This window comes from Chiloscyllium punctatum, chromosome 19 (genome assembly GCF_047496795.1).
Source record: "Chiloscyllium punctatum isolate Juve2018m chromosome 19, sChiPun1.3, whole genome shotgun sequence".
Lineage (NCBI taxonomy): Eukaryota > Metazoa > Chordata > Chondrichthyes > Orectolobiformes > Hemiscylliidae > Chiloscyllium > Chiloscyllium punctatum.
Window position 1 is genome coordinate 40260617 of NC_092757.1, and position 23763 is coordinate 40284379.

Here is a 23763-nt window from a genome sequence, read left to right on the forward strand (position 1 = left end):
CTTCACCCTTGAACCACACTCCTCCCAACGTGACAGGGACAGAACCCCTTGGTCTTCACCTTCTGCCCCACCAACAGCCGGATACATTGCATTATCCTCCACCACTTCTGCCACTTACAAACAGACCGCACCATTAGGGACATATTTCCCTCTGCACTCCACCTGCATTTCAGAGACCATTCCCTTTGCAATTCCCTTGTCAGATTCACACCCTCTACCAACCCACCCTCCCCTCCTGGCACCTTCCCTGGCCTCTGAAAGAAGTGCAAAACCTGCACCCACACCTCCCCCCCCCCCCCCCCCACCTCCCCTCCGTCCAAGGCTCCAAAGGATCCTTCCACATCTGACAGAAATATACTTGTACCTCCACCAATGTCATCTACTGCATCCATTGCACCCAATGTGGTCTCCTCTACACCGGGGAGACAGAACTCTGACTTGTGGATTGTTTCAGCGAACATTTCTGGGACACTCACACCCACCAACCAACCCCACCGCCCCATGGCTGAACACTTTAACTCCCCCTCCCACCAAGGGCATACAGGTTCTGGGCCGCCTCCATCACCAAACCCTTACCAGCTAATGCCTGGATATTCCACCTTGGAACTCTGCAACCAGGTGGATCAATGTCGATTTCACTAGTTTCCTCATTTCCCCACCCCAATTCATCGCAGTCCCAAGCCTCCAACTCAGCACCACCCTCCTGACCGGTCCATCTTGCTTCCCACCTGTCCACTCTACCTTCCACACACACCCCCCCTCCCCCACCCCCCAGCATACCTTCATCTATCTATCTCATTCCCAGCTACCTTCCACCCCCAGCCCCACACCCATCCCACTTACCTCTAAGCCCCCTGGTCCACAAGCCTCATTCCTGATGAAGGGCTTATGTCCAAATCAGATCCTGCCTGACCCATTGTGCTTTTCCAGTGCCACACTCTTGTCTCTGATCTCCAGCATCTGTAGTCCTCACTTTCTCCTACACTCTTAACCTACCTACATTCCTGTATACTCGCGTAATCCGTCACTATCCCTCCTTATCCCAGGCCCAGCCCTCTCTCTCTACCCCATCCCTTTCACCTGACCATCTTCCTTTCCACCCATCTTGTCCACCCCACCCACTGTCCAATCACAGCCACCTCCTCCCTACATCCACCAATCACCATCCCATCCACCTTTCCCCAGCCCCACACCCCCATTTATTCTGCAGCCCCTTTCTCTCCCCTGGTTCTGATGAAAGTTTCCGACTTGAAACGTCAATTGCCCTTCTCCTCTGCAGCTCAACTCTCCAACTCCTCTATATTCCTTTGTACATTCTGAACCTCCCTCCATGCAATTGAACACTTTTAACAACTCTGTATCTCTTTGTACAGTCGAGAGGTAAAGGACTGGAGGGAGAGAGAGAGGGAGGGAGGATGGAAAACACTTGGATGAAGAGAGGCCGAGCAGACAGGAAGGCGGTTACCTTTTTGAACCCTGGTGCAGGATCCGACTCAATCACGTTGGAGCCGTTCAGAGCTCTGAGGCTGCGGACTATCTCCCGGTTGGTCTTCAGGGGGAAGTCTTGGCCACACACATTGATGAAGTACCTCCAGGGGACAGGGCTCTCCAACAGCTCCTTCATGCAGTTGAGATCTGCCTGAACTCTGCTCCATCCAGCATAGGTGACCCACTCCAGCTTGGCTGCGACAAAGACATTGTGGAAACACGAAGCGATGGCCTGAACGGCCGCATGAAATTGACTCGGGGATTTGCGGTCCACGTGGATACAGTAGACATTCTGTGGGGCGTAAATGCTCCGTAGAAGCCTCTCGAACATCTCAATGCTCTGGTGGATGACCATGGAGTAAGCCAAGGGGAAGTGTTCCTCCTCAGGGCTCAGGGGGACAGTGATATACTTGCGGGCCCTCACAAACGATCTGCAATTTCGGGTCATGTTCAGATAATCTCCCTCAGTGACGGCCTGGTGCTTGAGGGAGACACTAATGGAGTTGAGGAGGGCCCTTTCCACCTCCTGCCTGTCCCCCTGGATGATCTGCCAGCAGGTGGAGTTCTCTTCGACCAGCAGGAGGTGTTCCTGCATTGGACTGGCGCCTGGTTTCACCAGCCTGAGGGTCAGCCGGCCCCCTCCTCTCTGGACCAGCAGCCATTGGCACAACAAGACCACACTGAGTACACACAGCGCTGATCTGATGCACGACCAACGGGTACAACGCTGGCTCAACTTGGGCATGGCACTTTCCAGAGGGCAGTGTCCCCAGCCTATAGGCGATAGGCAAACGCAGAATGGATGCTCTCAGTGCTGGGCAGCACTGCCTCCACCAGGCCGTGGGGAAGGAGTGACTGCAATTTGCTGGAGAGGTCGCACCAGCCAGTCCCCTCGTTGTTAGACTCTTGTCTTCCCTTTTCCCCAAGATTCAGCGAATGACTCCGACTTTTACGCCCTCTTCCCCCCGGAACTGCTCTCCCTCTGGAATTCCTCTCCCACTTTAACACCTCTCCCTCTCTCCGTTATCCCTTTGTAACCCCTCTCCCTCTTTAACCCCTCTCCCTTTGTAATCCCTTTCCTCCACTAACTCATCTCTCTCCCTCAGTAACTGCTCTCTCTCGTTCCTCCTCTCTCTGTCCCTCTGTAACTCCTCTCTCTCTTTCTCTGTCCCTCAGTAACTCCTCTCCTCCCTCTCTCGGTAACTCTCTCTCTCTCTCTCTCTCTCGGTAACTCCTCTCCCTCTCTCTGTGTCTCTCAGTAACTCCTCCCGCCCTCCTCTGGATGAAACCCAGCCAATGTTCCGTTGTTTCTCTCTCGGAGTCCGGGCTCCTCTCGCTGCTGTCTGCCTGCCTGGCTACAGGCGTTTCCTTCCCCGGTCTCTGCTTCTCTCCGGCCGTTCCTGGATCGGTGTTGCCCGGGTGAAGGAAACGAGAGGATCGCGATGGTGTGCAGTCTGGATCGGAGAACCTACTACCAGAGAGACACAGAGCCAGCCGAGCCCAATAAACCACGCCCCAGCCTGGGCTGAGATGCTCTTTCAGGAAGGAACCTGCCATCGAGCCCACAACAATGTGGGAGGGGTAACCCTTGGATGAAGAGAGAACCAGGAGACGGGAAGTGGTTACCTGTTTGTACTGTGACTCTTAACTGCCCTCTGGGCTATTAGGGATGGCCAATAAACACGGGCCCGGCCAACGGTGCCCCCATCCCATCAATTTATTTGAAAAAAAGTGACAATAGTAAATCAAGTTAAATCAAACTTCACCACCCCTCATCTCTTTCTCTCTCTCTCTTTGATGCGAAATTGGAATTATGGTGATTTGGCCGTTCATAATAAAGATGTGAATCTGAGTACAGCAAGTTGATCTGAATCCAAAAAAAAATTCCCCAGTCGAGAGTGACTCAGAGGTTAGCATTGCTGGAGCACAGTGCCAGGAACCAGAGTTTGATTCCAGCCTTGGGTGGCTGTGTGGAGTTTTGCATGTTGTCTGCTTGGGTACCCTTCGGGTGCTCTGATTTCAAAGATGTTCAAGTTAGGTGGATTGGCCATGCTGAATTGGCCATAATGTCCAGGGATGTGCAGGCTAGGTGGGTTACCATAGCCACACACACACACACAGCAGAACACTCCTGCAGGTTTAGGCAATGCTCAATCTAATGCAACATCCTGGTGGATCTCCTTTGCCCCCCCCCCCCAGTACAATCACATCCTTCCTATAATGCGATGACCAGAACTGCACCCAGTATTCCAGTTGTGGTCTCACCAAAATCCTGTAAAGCTCCAACATGACACCTCCCTGCTCATGTATTCAGTGGCTTTGACCCTTCTTAATTCCCTTACCTGCCTATCCTACTGCCTTCATGGATGGCTGGACACACAAACCAGGATCCGTCTAATCTTCTGTGCTTGCCAGGGTCCTCCTATTTAACATGTACTCCCTTGCCATGTTCGTCCTCTGGAAATGCATGTCACAGAAATTTGGGCATTCAGTAGCACAGAATGGAGAACAAAAAATGACTGGCATCAAGAGCTGGCATCTTTTAAACATTGTAACTGTGTCCACATATATTACTTCACCTGGAAGTTCATTCCATCACAAACCACTCTGGGGAAAAAAGAGTTGCTCCTCAATCTTTAAATATTTTTCCTCTGACCTTACAAACATGGCCCTGAGTCTGAACTCCCCCACACGAGGGAAAAGACCCTTGTCATTCACCTTATCAATATCAAAATCTGTCATGATTTTATAAACCTCAACAAGGTCACCCCTCAATTTCCTATGCTGCAGTGAAAAACATGTACAGTTCTGATGTGGATCCTTCAGAGAGGGGACAGAAAATGTTTACCAGGACGTTGCCTGGAATGGGGGATTTTACCTGTGAAGAAAGATTGGATAGACTGGGTTTGTTTTCACTAGAATGCAGGAGATTGAGGGGCGACCTTATAAAAGTTTATAAGATTGTGAATGGCATGGATAGGGTGGAAAGTATGAGGCCTTTGCTCAGGGTGGAGTGTCAGTTACTCGGGGACACAGGTTCAAGGTGCAGGGGTCAGGGGCATGTTTAAAAGAGATATGTGAGGCATGTTTATCATGGAAAGGGTGGTGAATTCATGGAACACACTGCCAGAACAGACAATGGAAGCAGACATAATTGTGGCTTTCAAGAAGCATCCAGCAGCAGGCATGAATAGGAAGGGAACAGGGGAATACGGATCCTGTAAGTGAAGACAGTTTTAATATGGAAGGCAAACTGTGTCAGTACAGGCTTGGAGGGTTGAAGGGCCTGTTCCTGTGCTGTAATGTTCTTTGTAAAATGTCCCAGCCTCTCCAGTCTAATTTTATATCTCAAACCCTGCAACATCCTGATAAATCTTTTCTGAACCGTCTCCAGTTTAATAATATCGTTCCTACAGCAGCATGAGTAGAACAGGACACAGTTTTCCAGAACTGGCCTTACCAACTTCCTGTCCAACCTCAGCACACCATCCCAACTCCAATATTCAGAGGGCTGAACAATGAAGGTCATCACACTCCAGCAGGCATTGTTTCACCCTGACTCCCCTTGTAACTGTCCACATCTCGCTGGGACACTGATGTGAAACATCTTGGCTCTTTGACTGATTCGACCAAGTCTCATTTCCTCTGTTTCTGTGTATCCCTCAGAACAGGAATGTAATGTGCATTCCCATGGCAACATCACAATGACAGACTTGATTATGGATTCACATGAAGTGGGCATCAATGACTGGGACAGCCTTGTTACCCATCCCCCTAATCTCTCCGGCATAAATGATAAGGAACTCTCCTCTTTAACTCCACTGTCCTTGTATTTTAAGAACCCTGACCACAAATGCAAAGTCACATGGGAGAGAGGTCCATGATTCTGTCCCAGAAAAACTGAAGGAAGGATGATTAATTTCAAAATTGGGATTAAGGGTAAAGTGGAGAAGGAGTAGGAGTAGTGCAGAAGGAGTAGTGTTGCGTCATATTGCTGGCCTTGTCTTCAAGGTGATATTGATGTTGTGTTTACAAGGTCCTGTTGAGGGACCCTTCCTGAATTACTCCAGTAAATCCACAACAGGTATAACATTGTTTCCAGGAAAAAATGGACAGGATTCATCAGAGAAGGAAAATGCAAATTGCTCAAAGTCTTATGAGATGATAACATGGAGGGACCAAGCAGCTGAAGGCCGGTGGAGTGATGGAATTAGGGGATGATCAAGAGGCTGGAATTGCAGGAGGGCTGACATCATGGAGCGATAATGAGCATTGATGTTACAGCTAAGAGAGGGTTGTTGGGACTGGAGGAGGTTTCAGAGATAGGGTGGGGTGTAGGGGGTGGAGGAGGTTCTGGATTTAGGGAAAGTGTCAGGGCTGGATGAGGTTACAGAGATAGGGAGGAGTTTATTGGGTGGAGGGGCTTACAGAGTCATAGAGATGTACAATGCAGAAACAGTCCCATCAATCCAACTCGTCCATGCCGACCAGTTCTTCGAACCTAATCTTGACTCAATTGCCCGCACTTGGCCCATATCCCTCTGCAGCTTTCCTCATTATATACCAATCCAGATGCCCTTTAAATGCTGTAATTGTACCAGCCTCCACCACTTCCTCTGGCAGCTCATTCCACACACGCACCACTCCTCAGCCCATTGGCCCATCTCATCAAGATCCTGTTGTACTCTGAGGTAACCTTCTTTGCCATCCACTACACTTCTAGTTTTGGTGTCATCTGCAAACTTACTAACTGTATCCCCTATGTTCACATCCAAATCATTATATAAATGATGAAAAGCAGTGGACCCAGCACCGATCCTTGTGGCACACCATTGTCACAGGCCTCGAGTCTGAAAAGCAACCGCCACCGCACTCTGTCTTTTACCTTCAAAGTCAGTTCTGTATCCAAATGGCTTGTTCTGCTTGTACTCCATGAGATCTAACCTTGCTAACCAGTCTACCATGAGGATCCTTGTCGAACGCCTTACTGAAGTCCACATAGATTGCGTCTACGACTCTGCCCTCATCAATCCTCTTTGTTACTTCTCTGAACAAACTCAGTCAAGTTAGTGAGACATGATTTCCCACACACAAAGCCATGTTGACTATTCCTAATCAGTCCTTGCCTTTCTGAATACATGTAAATCCTGTCCGTCAGGATTCCCTCTAACAACTTGCCCACCACCAATGTCAGGCTTACCGGTCTATAGCTTCTCTCAGCTTTAAAGCATCACCTTTTCATTCTGAGCCTATGTCCTCTGGTTCTAGTCTCTCCTTCTCGTGGAAACACCTTTCCATATCCAGTCTACCACGGGGTCTCAGTATTCTGTAAGTTTCAATCAGATCTCCCTCACTCTTCTGAACTCCATTGAGTCCACACCCAGAGTCCTCAGCCACTCCTCATGTGACAAGCCTTTCATTCCTGGGATCATTCTTATAAAATGCCTCAGGAATGCTCTTAACTTACTTGTGAGAGATGACATTACACTGAATTACATATTTTGACTGCAGGCTATAAAACTACCAAACTTTAGCAGCAAGCTATGTTAGTGTCCCTTTCTCATGGACTGCTGCTATCTCCTGAACAGTTTGAAGGGTCTATGATGTGTAGATACTAGACAATACAAACTGAGCGTACACATCTCTCTGTAATGAGAACAACCCATGGTCTACTCAGACTATGTGGAGAAAGTGAGGACTGCAGATGCTGGTTGATCAGAGCTGAAAATGTGTTGCTGGAAAAGCGCAGCAGGTCAGGCAGCATCCAAGGAACAGGAGAATCGACGTTTTGGGCATCAGCCCTGAAGAAGGGCTGATGCCCGAAATGTCGATTCTCCTGTTCCTTGGATGCTGCCTGACCTGCTGCGCTTTTTCTACTCAGACTATGTGGATGTTACCTTTACCTTCACTAAGCATACATTGATATGATTAAGAAAACATTTACTCAACAACAAGAATGTTGGATGATTACAAAAGTAACTTGGTCCACATATATTTTGCCCTAACCATGGTTACTCCGATATAACCAAAAACAAATATACATGAGGAAGTCTAAACCCAGTTTATTCATCCTAGACGTGTGTTGCAATTCAGTTCTTTCTGTTTTCTTGTCTTTGACAGTGCATTACCCTATAATGTAGGTATGTCTGCTCTCATGTATGTTCACCCTGTTCAATGTCCTTGTCTTTATCTTCATCTTCACTCTCAGAAGATTACTGCTGATCCCCTATTTCCTCTGCCGACAGTCCACACTCTGTCAACTGCACTTGAGAAAGGCATAGTGCACCATTTCTGATCTATACTGCAATGCCCCACTGGAGCTTCCAACTTATCTTGAAGTGGTTGAGTTCTGATTGTTCAACTATGGCCCTGGTGGAAGCATGGGCAGTGTTGTATCTTCATTTTGCCTCAGGGATGCACTAGCACCTTGATAACATTCATAGACCCTTATTTCAAGGAGATTGGAGTGTAAGAGGAGGGAAGACTTACTGCAACTGACAAAGGTACTGGTGAGACCACATAGAGGCATACAACACGGAAACAGACCGTCCGGTCCAACAAAGCCTTGCCGAACATTATCCCAAACTAAAGTAGTTCCACCTGCCCGCTCCTGGCCCATAGCCCTCCAACCCTTTCCCACTCATGTACTTATCCAAATGTCTTTTAAACCTTATAATTGTACCCACATCCTCCCTTTTCTGAGGAAGTTCATTCCACATGCGAACCACCCAATGCATAAAGAAAGTTCCTCATCTTTTTAAAATCTCTTTCCTCTCACTTTCAAAATATGCCCCCTAGTCTTGAAATGCCCACCCTTGGGAAAAGGCAACTAGCATTAACTCTATCAATACCCATCATTCTTTTATAAACTTCTATTAGTCTCAAGTAATGTGGGCAGTTTTGGTCCCTTTGTTTGGGGAAATTTCATTGGAGGCAGTTGAGAGAAGGTCTACTAGGCTAATCCCCAGAGAGCAGGCATTGTCTAAATAGCAAATGCTAAACAGGTTGGGACTCTACTCACTGGAACTTAGAAGATCTAACTGAAAAATATGAGATTCTTAAGGGGTTTTACAGGGAAAATGCTGAGAGGAGGTTTCTCGTCATGGGGGAGTCTAGGACCAGAAAGCATGGTCTCAGAATCAAGGGGTGTCAGTTTAAGACTGAAACGAGGAAGAATTTCTTCTCTTTGTGTCTTTGGAAGTCCTTGTCACAGTGCCCCCTGTGGGGGCAGAGTCCTTGTGTATATTTAAGGCTGAGATGGATAGATTCTTGATCAGTCAGGGAATCAAGGTTTCCAGGGAAGGTGAAAGTGAGGAATGTTGGATCAGTCACGATCCTATTGAATGGTGGAGCAGGATCAAGAGCTTAAGGGCCTACTCCTGTTCCTGTTTCTTATGGCATTATTGTCATGGGATCATCCTGAGCACTAACCCACTGTTCTGGAAATCATGGTGTTGAATACTATCATAGCTGATGGTGAAATATGAATTCAATAAAATCTGGATTTAAAAACTAACCATATAACCATTGTTGATTCTCAGATTACAGGTTTATTAGTGAAATTCCAGATCCATGGCAATTACGTTGGCTCTTAACTGACATCTGAAATAGTCAAGTAAGACACTCAGTTCAAAGGTAATAATGGATCGAAAACAAATGGCAGCCTTACCAAAAAAGCCACATCCCAGGAAAGAATAAGAAAAGAAACATGTTATGAACCAAATTTAGAGAATTTTTCATTTAATTCCCTGCAGCTCTTCTTCTGTGGCCCAAGGTCTTTGGAAGGAGGCAGGATCTCGGGACTTGTCTTCTACATCAACATCATGGCAGCTCCAAGACGGTCTGAAACAATCCTTCAAACTCTGGCATCGATGGTTCCATATAAGTTAAACATTGTTGAAGTGACAAAACCTTTCCACTCTCCAGCTCTTGCAGGTTGATGATAGGGCAGTCTGAAAGCAACATGGGTACAGGCTATGGCACCCTAGCTGAGGGAAGGTAGTGATGGCAGAGAATCCCACTGTCCAGGTTGCTTGGCTCTCCTTGTTATGGGTGAATGATATAAACAAGTCTAATCTGGAGAAAGAGGCATCAGTGACAGCTTGAATGCATTTGCCGGTCGCCTCAACTGGGAGATGCGACAAAAGACTCGATATAAAATATATGTGTGTGTAAAATGTATGGGATTTTGAACTAATGACAAATATGTTTTGTCCTAATTATTTGAAAGGAATTAATAATTATCTAGGTATGTCTTTCTGGAACCATGAGTTAAAGGTGGAATGTGCCTCCTGGAATATTAATGGTTATTTGTTATATTGTGCTAGTTTGTAAGAAAATTCATTGACAGATTTTGTTCTGAGCAAGGATCACTGGACCCAAAACATTAACTCCTGATTACTCTCCACAGATGCTGCCAGACCTGCTGAGTTTTTTTGTTTTTGGAATGACTGCAGTTTTTTGAATAGGAAATGGGACTTTATTTTGTGTTTTGAAATATTTTATAATATATTGCAAATAGAAAGGAAAACAAAGAACTGCAGATGGAACTGGAGATCTGAAAGAACCAAATTCAAACCATGCCTGAGAAATTCAGAGGCTCTGGTAACATCTGTGGCAAGAGAAACAGAGTTAACACTGAGTCTAGTGTGACTGTTCCTCAGAACTCTGTTTCTCTTTCCACGGGTGCTGTCAGACTTGCTGAGTTTCTCCAGCATTTTCGATGTTTGTTTTGATTTCCAACATCCACAGTTTATGCCTTTAGTCAGATCTGAAGATAAAGCCGTTCATATCTCTGTCTTAGGGAACACTGTTCGCAAGTAATCCATGGCTGATACATTAATCAATAAAGATATTTGAGAGTGCAGGTGGGAGACAATTTAAAACAAGGAAAAAGAGTAAGTGCTGAGGGAATGCAGCAAGTTTGCAGTGTCTGTGGAAAGAGAGACAGACAAACAGACAGAGTTAACATTTTGAGTTCAATGTTCAGTTTTCTTGACAATTTAAGGTCTCCTCTGAATGACAGAACCTCCCACTAGTTCCGTTCTGGTGGCTCAGGACTGATGTTCATGTTCAAGTTTTGTACCAGGGCCAGATCCTACTCAAATGGCTACAGTTTAAGCAGTTAAAGCCTGTGTAAATTGTGGGAATTAATATGAGGGTTTTGCAATTAAAGCCCAGCTACCAAGACAAATCAAGCTACAATTGAAAATAATGCATTTCCATTGGCTTAGAACAAGGCAAACAAACAAAATAAATTGATTGCAAGAATGTTTCATCATTGAGTTTAGTCTGCCCTTCCCTCTGAACATAATAAAACTGCAATGAACAATGCACCTGTTTCTAGAATTTGTTTTATTTCAACAATAAATACTTTGTACAGTGAGCAATAAAATCTTCCTGAGGACACAGGACAGTGAATATTTTCTCTGTGCTGACATTTGAAACACAGATGGAAGTGATATGGGATATTTTGGAACTATCATGGTCCCTGGATCACGAAACATTAGATATGTAAGTAAGATACATACGGAAATCCTGATAATATGACTCGCATGTTTCAAATTCCCATGACCCTCTGTCGACCCCTCTCCCTGACCATCAAGAACACCCAAGGCTTAACTCCCAGCTCCCCTGTGTACCAGCTCCCCAGCCTGTGATATCTAACCTTGGTTTATTTAGACATTTCAAAGCAATCCTCCGCCTTCTGTGCTGAGTTTCAGTCACAGACATTGCAAAGTCCTCGTTAGTTTCCTGGCAGCTGATTGCTAAATCTAGGCTTCAACCACCTCTTGGGTAACTAAACTATTGATAGCATCATCACACACACTGAGTATCTTTCCCATCTATCATTCTGTTCCTATCCAAGCCCACACATTACCTTCTGAATACTCAGTGACTGAGTGAGTAAGCTAACCTCCAGATCCAGCCCCACAAACCTCCAGACCCTCCGAACACTGTCAGCTGAAACTACAAACATACATCATGGATCATCCGATTTCAACCCCATCCCTTACCCTCCCCTTATCTGACCTGTCAAACACCTTGATTGTTAGAACCATCCTCCAACCCAGAACTGATCAGAAAACACCACCACCCACACATTCTAATTACTCCCACTAACTGGACTCTGCAATTCAACCTCAACCATCCAGCTTTTGCCCCCAAACAGACACAATTAACCCCATTGAAATGCATTGACACAATAGAGTCAGGCCTGAATATACAGCTCCTTTTCCCAATGATCCGGATACACTCAAGGCAGAATGACCAGCTCATCCTTGTACCAGCTCAGCAATCTGCATTATCCAATCTTCGTTTATTTATCAAAGCCATCCTCTGAAATGTGAAGGAAGGATGTGATTCAGGAAACACATAGATTTGACAAAAATCTTCTGTGAAGATTGCAGCTCTGTATCAGCTGAGCGACAGAATTCCATGATTATGTGCGATGAATCTGTCATAGTCACATTCTATCAAATTGCTCTGGAGAGTTTCAGAGATCAAAACTCTGGGTCGGGGACAGAATTGTCACATTCAGTGGATTTCCAACCAGAATTCTTGAGACCAAAGTTTGGTTTCTGGTCACTGGATTCAAAACGTTAACTCTGATTTCTCTTCACAGATGCTGCCAGACCTGCTGAGCTTTTCCAGCAATTTCTGTTTTTGTTTCTGATTTACAGGATCTGCAGTTCCTTCCATTTTATTTGATTATCAAGGACCTGAATGCTCAGCATTTTGTCCAATATAAAATGTTCAAATAGCCAATCACTACGAGACAGAGACTAACAGTTAATAAGTCTGTTGTCCACCTGTAAACTTGTGAAATACTGACTCTCTTTGTCCCTGTGCTGCGTAACTGACTTACTCAAGGGCTAATGCAACAGGCCAGACAGACAGTAAGTCAGGTGGCATGTGAGACAGTATTGAATGCCCATTGAATGCTCATTGGCATTTGGTGCTAAAGGTTTGGATTATGACGCAGTCTGGATAAGTTAGATATTGCAAACAGGAGATAATCAAATGGACAGTCACTATTTTCAATAATATAAAAGAAAGAACTGTGGATGTTGGAAATCTGAAGCACAAATAGAAATTGCTGGATATTTCTCTCTGCATTCTCTGTACCGATGCTGCCAGACCCGTGGAGTTAACATTTTGACCCTTTTGCAGAATTGGACTTGAAATGTTAACTCTACTTTCTCTCCACTGGCTTCAATAAGCAGCTCTGCCACCCCCATTTTGGAGCAGATATTTTAATCTTCGTTTGCTGAGGAACATCAACTCAGACAGCTCAGTTTCCAGACATGAAAGTTTGTGTTTTGGAAATGTGCATGCAATTTAAATCCCTCTCATTTGCCCTGTTGAAAAGGTTTTGGCTTCTTTTGATGGGCAACATAAAGACAGACCTTGAGCCTGTCCAATATGTTTGTATTAAAACAAATCAAAATAATAGCTCTGTATCTGAACGTGGGCAGCTTTCGCGTCAACTTAAACAAATCCATAGCGCACATTGATGTAAATAAATACAGCATGAGGACAGTTAGGGGAAAGCAGCCACTCAAGGGGCTGATCGATAGGCCCCCTGATGTTAGACATGAAGAGATATTGGCTGCTTGTGATAGTGAGATGGCAATCATCATTGCTGACTTGAATCTACACAAAGACTGTGTAAATCAGGTTGGCAGCAGTAACGGGGATGAGAGGTTATTGATGACCTTCGAGAAAGTATCTTAGAGCTGCGTGTTCTGAAGCAACCAGACAGAAGGTTATGTTATTATCATCTTATTGATACTGTGTAATGTGACAGGATTTATGAAACAATCTCAGTGTAAAGGCTCTCCTACGTAGCAGCCATCACAATATAATTCAATTTTAGATCCAATTTGAATGGAAGAAGATTGACTTTGAGGTAAGTATTTCAAACTTAAACAAAGTCCACTCTGCGGGCTTGTAAACTAAGCCAGCTGAAGTGAATGGCATAACTGGCTCAGAGAGAGATCAGTAGACACAGTGATGGCAGAGATTTAAGAGGATACCTCAGAATATTCAGAAGAAATATATTCTGACTGAAAGAAGAGACTTTAAAGGGAGGACTCGCTTTCTGTGGTTGACTGAAAAGTTGAAGAAACCATCCAACTTGAGGATATTGCAAAGATGGGTGGCAGGTCAGATGATTGATTAGAAAATAAAGTATGGTTGAGAAAAAGGTTAATTGGAAGGAGGAAATTGGAATCTCAGAACCCAACTCAAAATCTTAAAAACAACAAAGCAAGAGTTTCCATGGGTATTTAAAAACAAAACCTGTGCGCAATGTGAGTGTCACTCCTCTAGGGAGTGAGAATATTGAGTTATTGGTAGATGATAGGTGGCAAAAAGTGCAGAGCTGGAAAAGCACATCAGGTCAGACAGCATCAAAGGAGCAGGAGAATCGATGTTTCAGACATAAATCCTTCATCCATAGATGTTAAGGAAATGGCGAATTAAATGAATAAGTACTTTGCTTCTATCTTCACTATAGAAGATACAAAAAGCATTTCAGTAATAGTGGTAAGTATCTGTTTTGCTGACATTGAAACTTCAGGCCAACTGTGTCTGCATGCTGACTCAGAACTGCGCACATGCACAGTTCCAGATTGTCTGCATCATCATCCCAATCTCCCTCACCCTCTCCCCTCCTCTCTGAATCTGAACATCACCACCATTCTCCGCACCACCTCTACCAGCCCCAACCACCATCAGACTGGACATCAATCTCTCTCTTCTCCAGGTCACAATCTCCCTCTCACCCTCAGACTTTCTCCCCCACCCCCACTCTATCCCTCCAAATCTCAACATCCAGTGAAACTGAGCAGACATGGAAAGAAGATGCATGATTGAAACACTTCAACCAATCGCATTCACCCATGCATGAGCAAGCATCTCCCGAGAGAATACTGCATATGCTCCTCAGTGTCAACCCAACTGTAAGTCAGGAAGTAGGAGGGAGGGATGAACACAATGTAATTACAGTCACTAAGGAGGCTGGACTCAGCAAACTGATAATAGGTCTCATCACCTTCTGTCTTCATCCCAGAGTCTTAAAAGAGGTTGTTAATTCGGTTGTAGATGCATTAATGCAAATTCTTTGAATTTCCCAAGATTCATTAGACTTCACTCAGTCAGAGATCATTTAATCTGTCAATGTTTTGCCCCATCCCTTGTCGGTGACCATCACCTCCCTGCCTCTAAACTTCTTCTGGCCCCAAGGCCTATCTGGAATGACTTGATGGCACTAACTGCTGTTTGTAGACTCTTGCTGACACTAACCTCTAGGATGCATAAGGTTCACTTGGTACAAGGTTCATTAATTGAAACCTGCTGTTTTTCTATTACTATGGTATAATAATGTCTATTTAACCCTGACCGTATAATTCATTTCAACAGTCCCTTATTTTGAAAGAGGACGTAAATGCATTAAAGACAGTTCAGAGGAGGTTTACTCGATGAATACTTTGAATGAGTGACTTGTGCAATCGGGTTAGGTGCTCAGACTGGGTTTGTTTCTGCTGGAGTTTAGACGAGTTAAGAGTGATCTGATCAAACTGTATAAAGGCTCTTAATGATCTTGACACAGTGAATGTGGAATGGATGTTTCTTCTTGTGGGTGAGTTCAGAATTAGGGACCATGTTTATAAAATTAGTGAGGGATCACACTTTTTGGACAGAGATGAAGAGAATTCTTTGTTCAGTTGTTTGGAATTGTCTGTCCCAGAAAGTGGGAGAGGTGAGGACAATGGATATTTTTAAGTCACAGGTAGATTTATTCCCTTGCATAACAAGAATCTAAGGTTACATTGGGTAGATGGGAACTCAAAACATAAACTTATCAGCCATAAACTTATGAAAGAGTGGAATAGGTTCAAGCGAGCAAATTAATTTGTTAAATACATTCATGAAAGTTTCCTCAAGCAGCATATAGAGGATCCTACTCAGGAAGGGACAAAACTCGACCTACTCATGGGAAATAGGGCAGGACAGGTGATGGAGGTGATAGTAGGGGAACACTTTGGGACCAGTCCTATTAATTTTAAAGTAGTTATGGAGAGGAACTGGTCCACAGGTTCAAGTTCTAAATTGGAGAAAGGTGAATTTTGATGGAATTAGGCAGGAGCTGACAGGGGTTGATTGGAGTAGTTTGTTTGCAGGTAAAGGGACCTCCAGCAAGTGGGAGGCCTTGAAAAGTGAGATCGCTGGAGTTCAAGGTCTCTATGTTCCTATGAAGGTGAAAAGCAAGGTTGACAGGAATAGGGAACCCTGAATGACAAGAGATATTGAGGCTTTGACCAGAAAACGAATGAGGTATGGCTGGGACCAAGGGAATCCCTGGATGTATACAGGGGATGCAGAGTTTTACTGAAGAAGAAATCAGGAAAGCAAAAAGGGGGCATGGGATGGCCTTGGCTGAGAAGGTTAGGATGCATCCAAAGAGGTTCTTTAAGTAAAAAAGAGTAAGAATAACTAGCGAGAGAATAGTTGTTTCTTATTTTCTAAAGGCAAGTGTAAGTCATTGTGTTCCAGAGGCAATTCAATTGGACAAATTGATAGGCTTGAAGCAAAGCGCACTTTATTCTTACACTGCAGTGAAAATAGTGATTTTAAAATAGCGGCAATTCCAAGATAGAGGTGGAGTAAGACACCTGAGATCGAGCTTGTCCACTCCTCCCATTTAAAGTCATCGGGTCATCGGGTCATCAGGTCATAGAGATGTACAGCACAGAAACAGACCCTTCGGTCCAACTTATTCAGATATCCCAACCCAATCTAGCCCCATCTGCCAGCACCCGGCCCATCTTCCCTCAAACCTTTCCTACTCATATACCCATTCAGATGCTTTTCCAATGTTGCAATTGTATCAGCCTCCACCACACCCTGTAGCAGCTCAATCCATACATGCACCACCCTCTGTGTGAAAAAGTTGCCCCTTAGGTCTCTTTTATATCTTTCCCCTCTTACCCTAAACCTATGCTGTCTAATTCTGGATTCCCCCACCCCATTTGTCTATTTATCCTTTCCATGCCCCTTATGACTCTATAAACCTCTATATAGTCATCCCACAGCCTCCGACGCTCCAGGGAAAACAACCCCAGCCTGTTCACCTCTCCCTACAGCTCAAATCCTCCAAACCTGGCAACATTCTTGTGAATCTTTTCTGAACCCTTTCAAGTCTCACAACATCCTTTTAAAAGGAAGGAGAGCAGAATTGCACACAATATTCCAAAAGTGGCTTAACCAATGTCCTGTACAGCTGCAACTAACTCCTGTATTCAATACTGTGATGAATAAAGGAACGCATACCAATCGCCTTCTTCACTGTCATATCCTACCTGCAACTCTACGTTCAAGGTGCAAGAACCTGCACTCCAAGGTCTCTTTGTTCAGCAACACTCCCTAGGACCTTACCATTATAATTCCTGCTAATATTTGCTTTCCCAAAATGGCTCCTACCATCACTACTTTACAGTTGATAAACATTTGCACAAACTCCCTGAAAATTTATTTTTACGTAGCTTTCCCATGCGTTCTTGGCCGATAGAATACAGGCCTAATGCACTTTATGGTCTCTTAAGAACGTCAACCTCTGTGTGGCAAATTCCCAACTGCAGCATTGCCATGTGCCCTTGCAGATTAGAGGGATAATTAGTGGGATTAGTTCAGCCTTGTTCAAAAGAGGAGAATTACTTGAATATCGAAGTAGTACTTACTATTCAAGCTCAATGAAGGAGGAACAGAATATCGGTTTGCTTCAGCATTGTCTCATATGCTGCAGGTGGGAGCCCTGTGAGTATTCCTTCATTTGAAAAGGGGATTTTCAAACTAAATGAGAGAGAATAATTGGATTAGATGAAATCAATCAAGTCCCATTCACCAGCACCTGGCCCACACCCCTTCAAACCTCTCCCACTCAAATACCCATCCAGAAGCCCCTGAAATGTTGCAATTGTACCAGCCTCCACCACCTCCCCCGGCAGCCCAGTCCACACACCTTTCCTTTTCATTTTTCTCTTTTCCTTCTTCGCTTTTCCGTTTTTGATCTTTCTCCTCTCTTCTTTCTTCTCCTAGCCATGGGACTCCTGGCCTCAGACTGTGCACAACCCCAGCCTGACAGCCTCTCGGCCCAGCTGAGCAATCTCTCAGTGGGCCAAGGTGCCGCTCTCTCAATGGCTGAGCATGTGCAGTCTCTTGGCCAGGTGTGTTGATCTCTCTGCCTGACGTGGTGATCTCTCGGCCGGCTGTGGGGATCTCTCGGCCTGGTGTGGGGATCTCGCAGCCCGCCATGGTAATCTCTCAGCCAGCGTGATGATCTCTCAGCCCAGTTTGGTGATCTCTCAGCCCGGCATGGTCAACTCTCAGCTGGGGGATGGTGATCTCTCAGCCTGGCATGGTGATCTCCCAGCCTGGTATGGTGATCTCTCAGCCTGGTGTGGCGATCTCTCAACCCAGCGTGATGATCTCTCGGCTCAGCGTGATGATCTCTCAGCCCGGTGTGGTGATCTCTCGGCTCAGCGTGATGATCTCTCGGTTCAGCGTGATGATTTCTCAGCCCGGTGTGGTGATCTCTCAACCCAGCGTGATGATCTCTCAGCCCGGCGTGATGATCTCCCAGCCTGGTGTGGTGATCTCTTGGCCCAGCCTGATGATCTCTCGGTCCGGTGTGGTGATCTCTCGGCCCAGCATGTGCAGTCTCTTGGCCAGCTGTCGCCTTAGCGTGGGCCTCTGATCTCAAGGTGATTCTTTGAAGTGCGGTCCAACTGAGATTAAGCACTTAAGAAAGACTGTAATGTTTGAACCTGCATCTTTATTCCTTTATTTTCCACTTAAAAATAAGAATGTCTGCAACGTGTAACTATTAAACTTACATCGTGTGTTTTATGTTATAGTATATTTACTTGAAAAATAAAAAGTATTGAATTTTTAACATTGTTCTTTCTTCATACTTGTGGGTGGCACGGTGGCACAGTGGTTAGCACTGCTGCCTCACAGCGCCAGAGACCTGGGCTCAATTCCCTCCTCAGGCGACTCTCTGTGTGGAGTTTGCGCATTCTCCCCGTGTCTGCGTGGGTTTCCTCCGGGTGCTCCGGTTTCCTCCCACAATCCAAAAATGTGCAGGTTAAGTGAATTGGCCATGCTAAATTGCCCGTAGTGTCAGGTGAAGGGGTAAATGTAGGAGTATGGGTCTGGGTGGTATACGCTTCGACGGGTTGGTGTGGACTTGTTGGGCCGAAGGGCCTGTTTCCACACGGTCAGTAATCTAATCTAATCTAATACCTTCTTCTGAAGATTCTGTGCCGAAGTATTTGTCCCTAAGATAGTGCATTATACACTTCTCACTGTATTCCTGTACCTTTGTACTGAGTACATGTGACAATAAAATCAAAATCAAATTACAGTCAAAAAAAAAGAAGAGTTGGAATAACTATTGGAAAACGTAGCAGGATAATGGGTTATTTATCTCATAAACAGCAACTGCTCCAATAGAGTAACACATCCTTGGCACAGGCAAATTCAATAAAGTAGATTGTCTCACATGCAATTCTGGACAAGGACTGTAATAGAGTTGTTCAAGATTACATTTACTTTCAGTGTTCAGGAAACAGTTCAATATTTTTGTTTATCCCTTTAAATCTTTCCTATTCATGTCCCTGTCCAAATGTCTTTGAAATGTTGTAATTGTACCTGCCTGGACCACTTTCTCTGGCAGCTCATTCCATACATACACCCCCTCTGCATGAAAATGTTACCCCTCAGGGAGGGAGTAGTGAATAAAAGGAGGGAGGTCTTGTTCCAACTGCACGGTCACTGTTTAGACCACACACCGAGTATTGCGCTCAGTTTTGGTTTCCTTTATGAAAATGATATACTTGCATTGGAAGCAGTTCAGAGAAGTCTCAGTTCCTGGGAGGAAGGGATCCTTGTTTCAAAACTCCAATTAACCTGGATTAACTCTCTTATCCCTCTACACCTGCTGCGGTTCTCCAGTGATTTCTTTTTGGTGTGTTCCAAGAGGTTGATATCGAGAATAATCAATACCCCGGAGTGAGTTATGGACTGGAATCTAATCAAGGGATTTGGAGTAGTGATCTGACTGGAAAGCCACTGGAATTCTGAAAATGTGATTGCACTGATATTTTTGTCTCAATAGTATCCAGCGGAGGTGTCTTTTTAAAAGTAAAACACAATATTCAAACTTCCATGTGCACTAGTCTGGGAAAGCCACATCTGGGACTGTATCCTCCAAGGTGGGTCTGTATCTCAGTGACCTGGAGTTGTTTCATAGCATCCCTGTTGCAGTGTTTTAAATACAGGAAGAGCTCACTGAACAGAGAAGAACAAAGAACAATGCAGCACAGGAACAGGCCCTTCGGCCCTCCAAGCCTGCACTGACACATGTTACCTTTCCACACTAAAACTGTCTTTATTTCCAGGATCCGTATCCCTCTATTCCCTTCCTATTTGTGTATTTGTCCAGGTATTCCCTTGAATGCTGCTAATGTGTCTGAATCCACCACCTCCTCTGGCAGGACATTCCAGGCACTCACCACCCTTTGTGTGAAAAACGGGCCTTGCACATCTCTTTTAAATTTCCCTCCATGTGGTTTGAACCTGTGCCCCTCGTAATTGACGCCCCAACCTGTGAAAAAGCCTCATATTTCCACTTCATCCAATGCCATTCACAATCTTATAAACTTCTACATTCCAATGTAAACAAATCCAGTCTATCCAAACTTTCTTCATAGCTAAAACCAATCATACTAAGGCAACACCCTGGCAAACCTTTTCTGTACCCTGTCTAAAGCATCAACGTCCTTCAAGTCGTGTGGTTATCAGAACTAGACACAATGTTCCTAGTGCAGCCAAACTAAAGTTCTACAAAGCTGAAGCATAACGTGCCTATCATAGAAACCATAGAATCCTTACAGTGTGGAAACAGGCCATTTGGCCCAACAAGTCCACACCGACCCTCTGAAGATATCCCACGCAGACCCATTCCCCTCCCCTATTATTTCACATTTCCCCTGAATAATGCGCCTACCTTCCACATCCCTTAACGCTATGGGAAATCTAGCTTGGCCAATTCACCTAACCCACACATCTTTGGACTACTGTTATACTCAATGCCCATTCCAATGAAGGCAAGTATGCCATAAGCCTTTTTACTCCCTTATCCACCAGCAAGAAAGGAAGCACATGTCAAGTATAGACAGGATAGATTGAGTGAATCCTCAGAAGAGTATACATAAGAGAGAAATCAGGAGGGCAAAAAGGGGACATGAGATAGCTTTGGCAAATAGAGTTAAGGAGAATCCAAAGGGTTTTTACAAATACATGAAGGACAAAAGGGTAACTGGGGAGAGAATAGGGCCCCTCAAAGATCAGCAAGGTGGCCTTTGTGTGGAACTGCAGGAGATGGGGCAGATACTAAACGAGTATTTTGCATTGGTATTTACTATGGAAAAGGACATGGAAGATATAGAATGTAGGGAAATAAATGGTGACATCTTGAAAAATTACAGAGGAGGAAGTGCTGGATGTCTTGAAATGCATAAAAGTGGACAAATCCCGGGGACCTGATCAGGTGTACCTGAGAAATCTGTGGGAAGTGATTGCTGGACCTCTGATATTTGTATCAGCAATAGTCACAGGTGAGGTGCTGGAAGACCGGAGGTTAGCTAACGTGGTGCCACTGTTTAAGAAGGGTAGTAAGGACAAGTCAGGGAACTATAGACCAGTGAGCCTGATGTCGTTGGTAGGCAAGTTGTTGGAGGGAATTCTGAGGGACAGGATTTATATGTATTTGGAAAGGCAAGGACTGATTAAGAATAGTCAATATGGCTTTGTGCATGGGAAATCATGTCTTACAAACTTGACTGAGATTTTTGAAGAAGTAACAGAGGATTGATGAGGGCAGAGCAGTAGATGTGATCTTAATGTACTTCAGTAAGGTGTTCGACAAGGTTCCCCATGGGAGATTGGTGAGCAAGGTTAGATCACATGGAATGCAGGGAGAACTAGCCATTTGGATATAGAACTGGCTCAAAGGTAAAAGACAGAGGATGGTGGAGGAGGGTTGTTTTTCAGACTGGAGGCCTGTGACCAGTGGAGTGCCAGAAGGATCGGTGCTGGGTCCACTACCTTTCATCATTTATATAAATGATTTGAATGTGAGCATAAGAAGTATAGTTAGTAAGTTTGCTGAAGACACCAAAATTGGAGGTGTAGTGGACAGTGAAGATTACAATGGGATCTTGATCAGATAGGCTAATGGCCCGAGGAGTGGCAGATGGAGTTTAATTTAGATAAATGTGAGGTGCTGCATTTTGGACAAACAAATCTTAGCAGGACATACACATTCATGGTAAGGTCCTAGGGAGTGTTGCTGAACAAAGAGACCTTGGAGTGCAGGTTCATAGTTCTATGAAAGCGTAATCTCAAGTAGATAGGTTAGTGAAGAAGGCATTTGTTATGCTTTCCTTTATTGGTCAGAGTATTGAGTATAGGAGTTGGGAGGTCATGTTGTGGCAGTACAGGAGTTGGGAGGTCATGTTGTGGCAGTACAGGACATTGGTTAAGGCACTGCTGGAATATTGTGTGCAATTCCAGTCTCCTTCCTATTGGAAAGATGTGGTGAAACTTGAAAGGGTTTAGTAAAGATTTGAAGGGATGTTGCCAGGGTTGGAGAATTTGAGCTATAGGGAGAGGTTGAATAGGCTGGGACTTCTTTCCCTGGAGCATCGATGGCTGAGGGGTGATCTTATGGAGGTTTATAAAATCATGAGGGGCATGGATAGGATAAATAAACAAAGTCTTTTCCCTGGGGTGTGGGAGTACAGAACTAGAGGGCATAGGTTTAGGGTGAGAGGGGAAAGATATAAAAGAGACCTAGGGGGCAACTTTTTCATTCAGAGGATTTTACATAAATGGAATGAGCTGCCAAAGGAAGTGGTGGTGGCCAGTACAATTGCAACATTGAAAAGGCATCTAGATGGGTATGTGAATAGGAAGGGTTTAGAGGGATATGTGCCAGGTGCTGGCAGGTGGGACTAGATTGTTTTGGGATGGCATGGATGAGTTGGATGGAAGGGTCTGTTTCCATGCTGCATATCTCTATGACTCTATGACACTGTGACACTGCCACCTTTAGTGATCTGTGGATGTGTACACCCAGATCCCTCTGCATGTTAATGCTCCGAAGGGTTCTGCCATTCACTATATAATTGCCAGCTGTATTTGACTTTTCAAAATGCATCACCTCACATTTGTTAAGATTAAACTCCATCTGTCATTTTTTCTGTCCATGTCTCCAACTGATCTATGTTCTGTTGTATCCTCTGACAATCCTCCTCATTATCCACAAGTCCACCAATCTTTGCATCGTCCCAATCTTTGTATCTTCCACAAACGTACTAATTAGACCCGTCACATTTTCCTCCAAATTATTGATAAAGACCATGAACAGTAGAGGTCCCAGCTCTGATCCCTGTGGAACACCATTAGTTACAGCCCTCCATTCTGAAAAGCATCCTCCACCACTCCCCTCTCTCTCCTATGATTGAGTCAGTTCTAAATAGGAAAATCCATCTTGCCAGCTCACCCCAATACCATGTGACTTCACCTTTTGAACCAGTCTGCCATGAGGGGCCTTGTCAAAGGTTTTACTGAAGTCCATGTAGACAACATCAACTGGTTTTCTCTCATCAATCATCTTCATCATCTCCTTATAAAACATGGTCAAGTTAGGAAGGCACGACCTCTCCCGCACAAAACCATGCTGTCTGTCACGAATAAATCCACTTTCTTCTAAATCCATATAGATCTTGTCCGTCTGAATCTTTTCCAATCATTTCCCTAACACTGACATAAGGCTCACAGGTCTGTAATTCCCAGGATTATCCCTGCTACCCTTCTTAAACAATGGGACAACATCAGCTATTCTCCAGTTCTCTGGGACCTCACCTGTGACCAGAGAGAATACAAAGATGTCTGTCAATGCTGCAGCAATTTGTTAGATTAGATTAGATTACCTACAGTGTGGAAACAGGCCCTTCGGCCCAACAAGTCCACACCGACCCGCCGAAGCGCAACCCACCCATACCCCTACATCTAGATCTAGATCTACCCCTTACCTAACACTACGGGCAATTTAGCATGGCCAATTCACCTGACCTGCACATCTTTGGACTGTGGGAGGAAACCGGAGCACCCGGAGGAAACCCACGCAGACACAGGGAGAACGTG

At 44.9% G+C, this 23763-nt stretch overlaps 1 protein-coding gene across 4 annotated transcripts in view; it reads right to left on the reverse strand.

Moving 5' to 3' along the window:
- The window catches only part of LOC140491277 (beta-1,3-galactosyl-O-glycosyl-glycoprotein beta-1,6-N-acetylglucosaminyltransferase 3-like), a 31456-nt gene extending 13839 nt beyond the window's left edge, over positions 1-17617 (reverse strand). The window contains exons 1-3 of one of the 4 annotated variants that reach the window (XR_011963266.1): positions 17513-17617; positions 17232-17343; positions 9182-9440 (exon numbers count right to left, since the gene is read on the reverse strand). Coding sequence is in view for 1 of the 4 variants with exons in the window: in XM_072589247.1 (XP_072445348.1) it covers positions 1466-2233 (768 nt within the window). In the remaining 3 variants the exon portion in view is untranslated. Of the gene's footprint in view, positions 1-1465; positions 2266-9181; positions 9441-9512; positions 9565-17231; positions 17344-17512 lie in introns of those variants that run through there. The other 3 variants (XR_011963265.1, XR_011963267.1, XM_072589247.1) reach the window with 3 other exon arrangements.
- Between the last annotated feature and the right edge of the window lie 6146 nt (positions 17618-23763).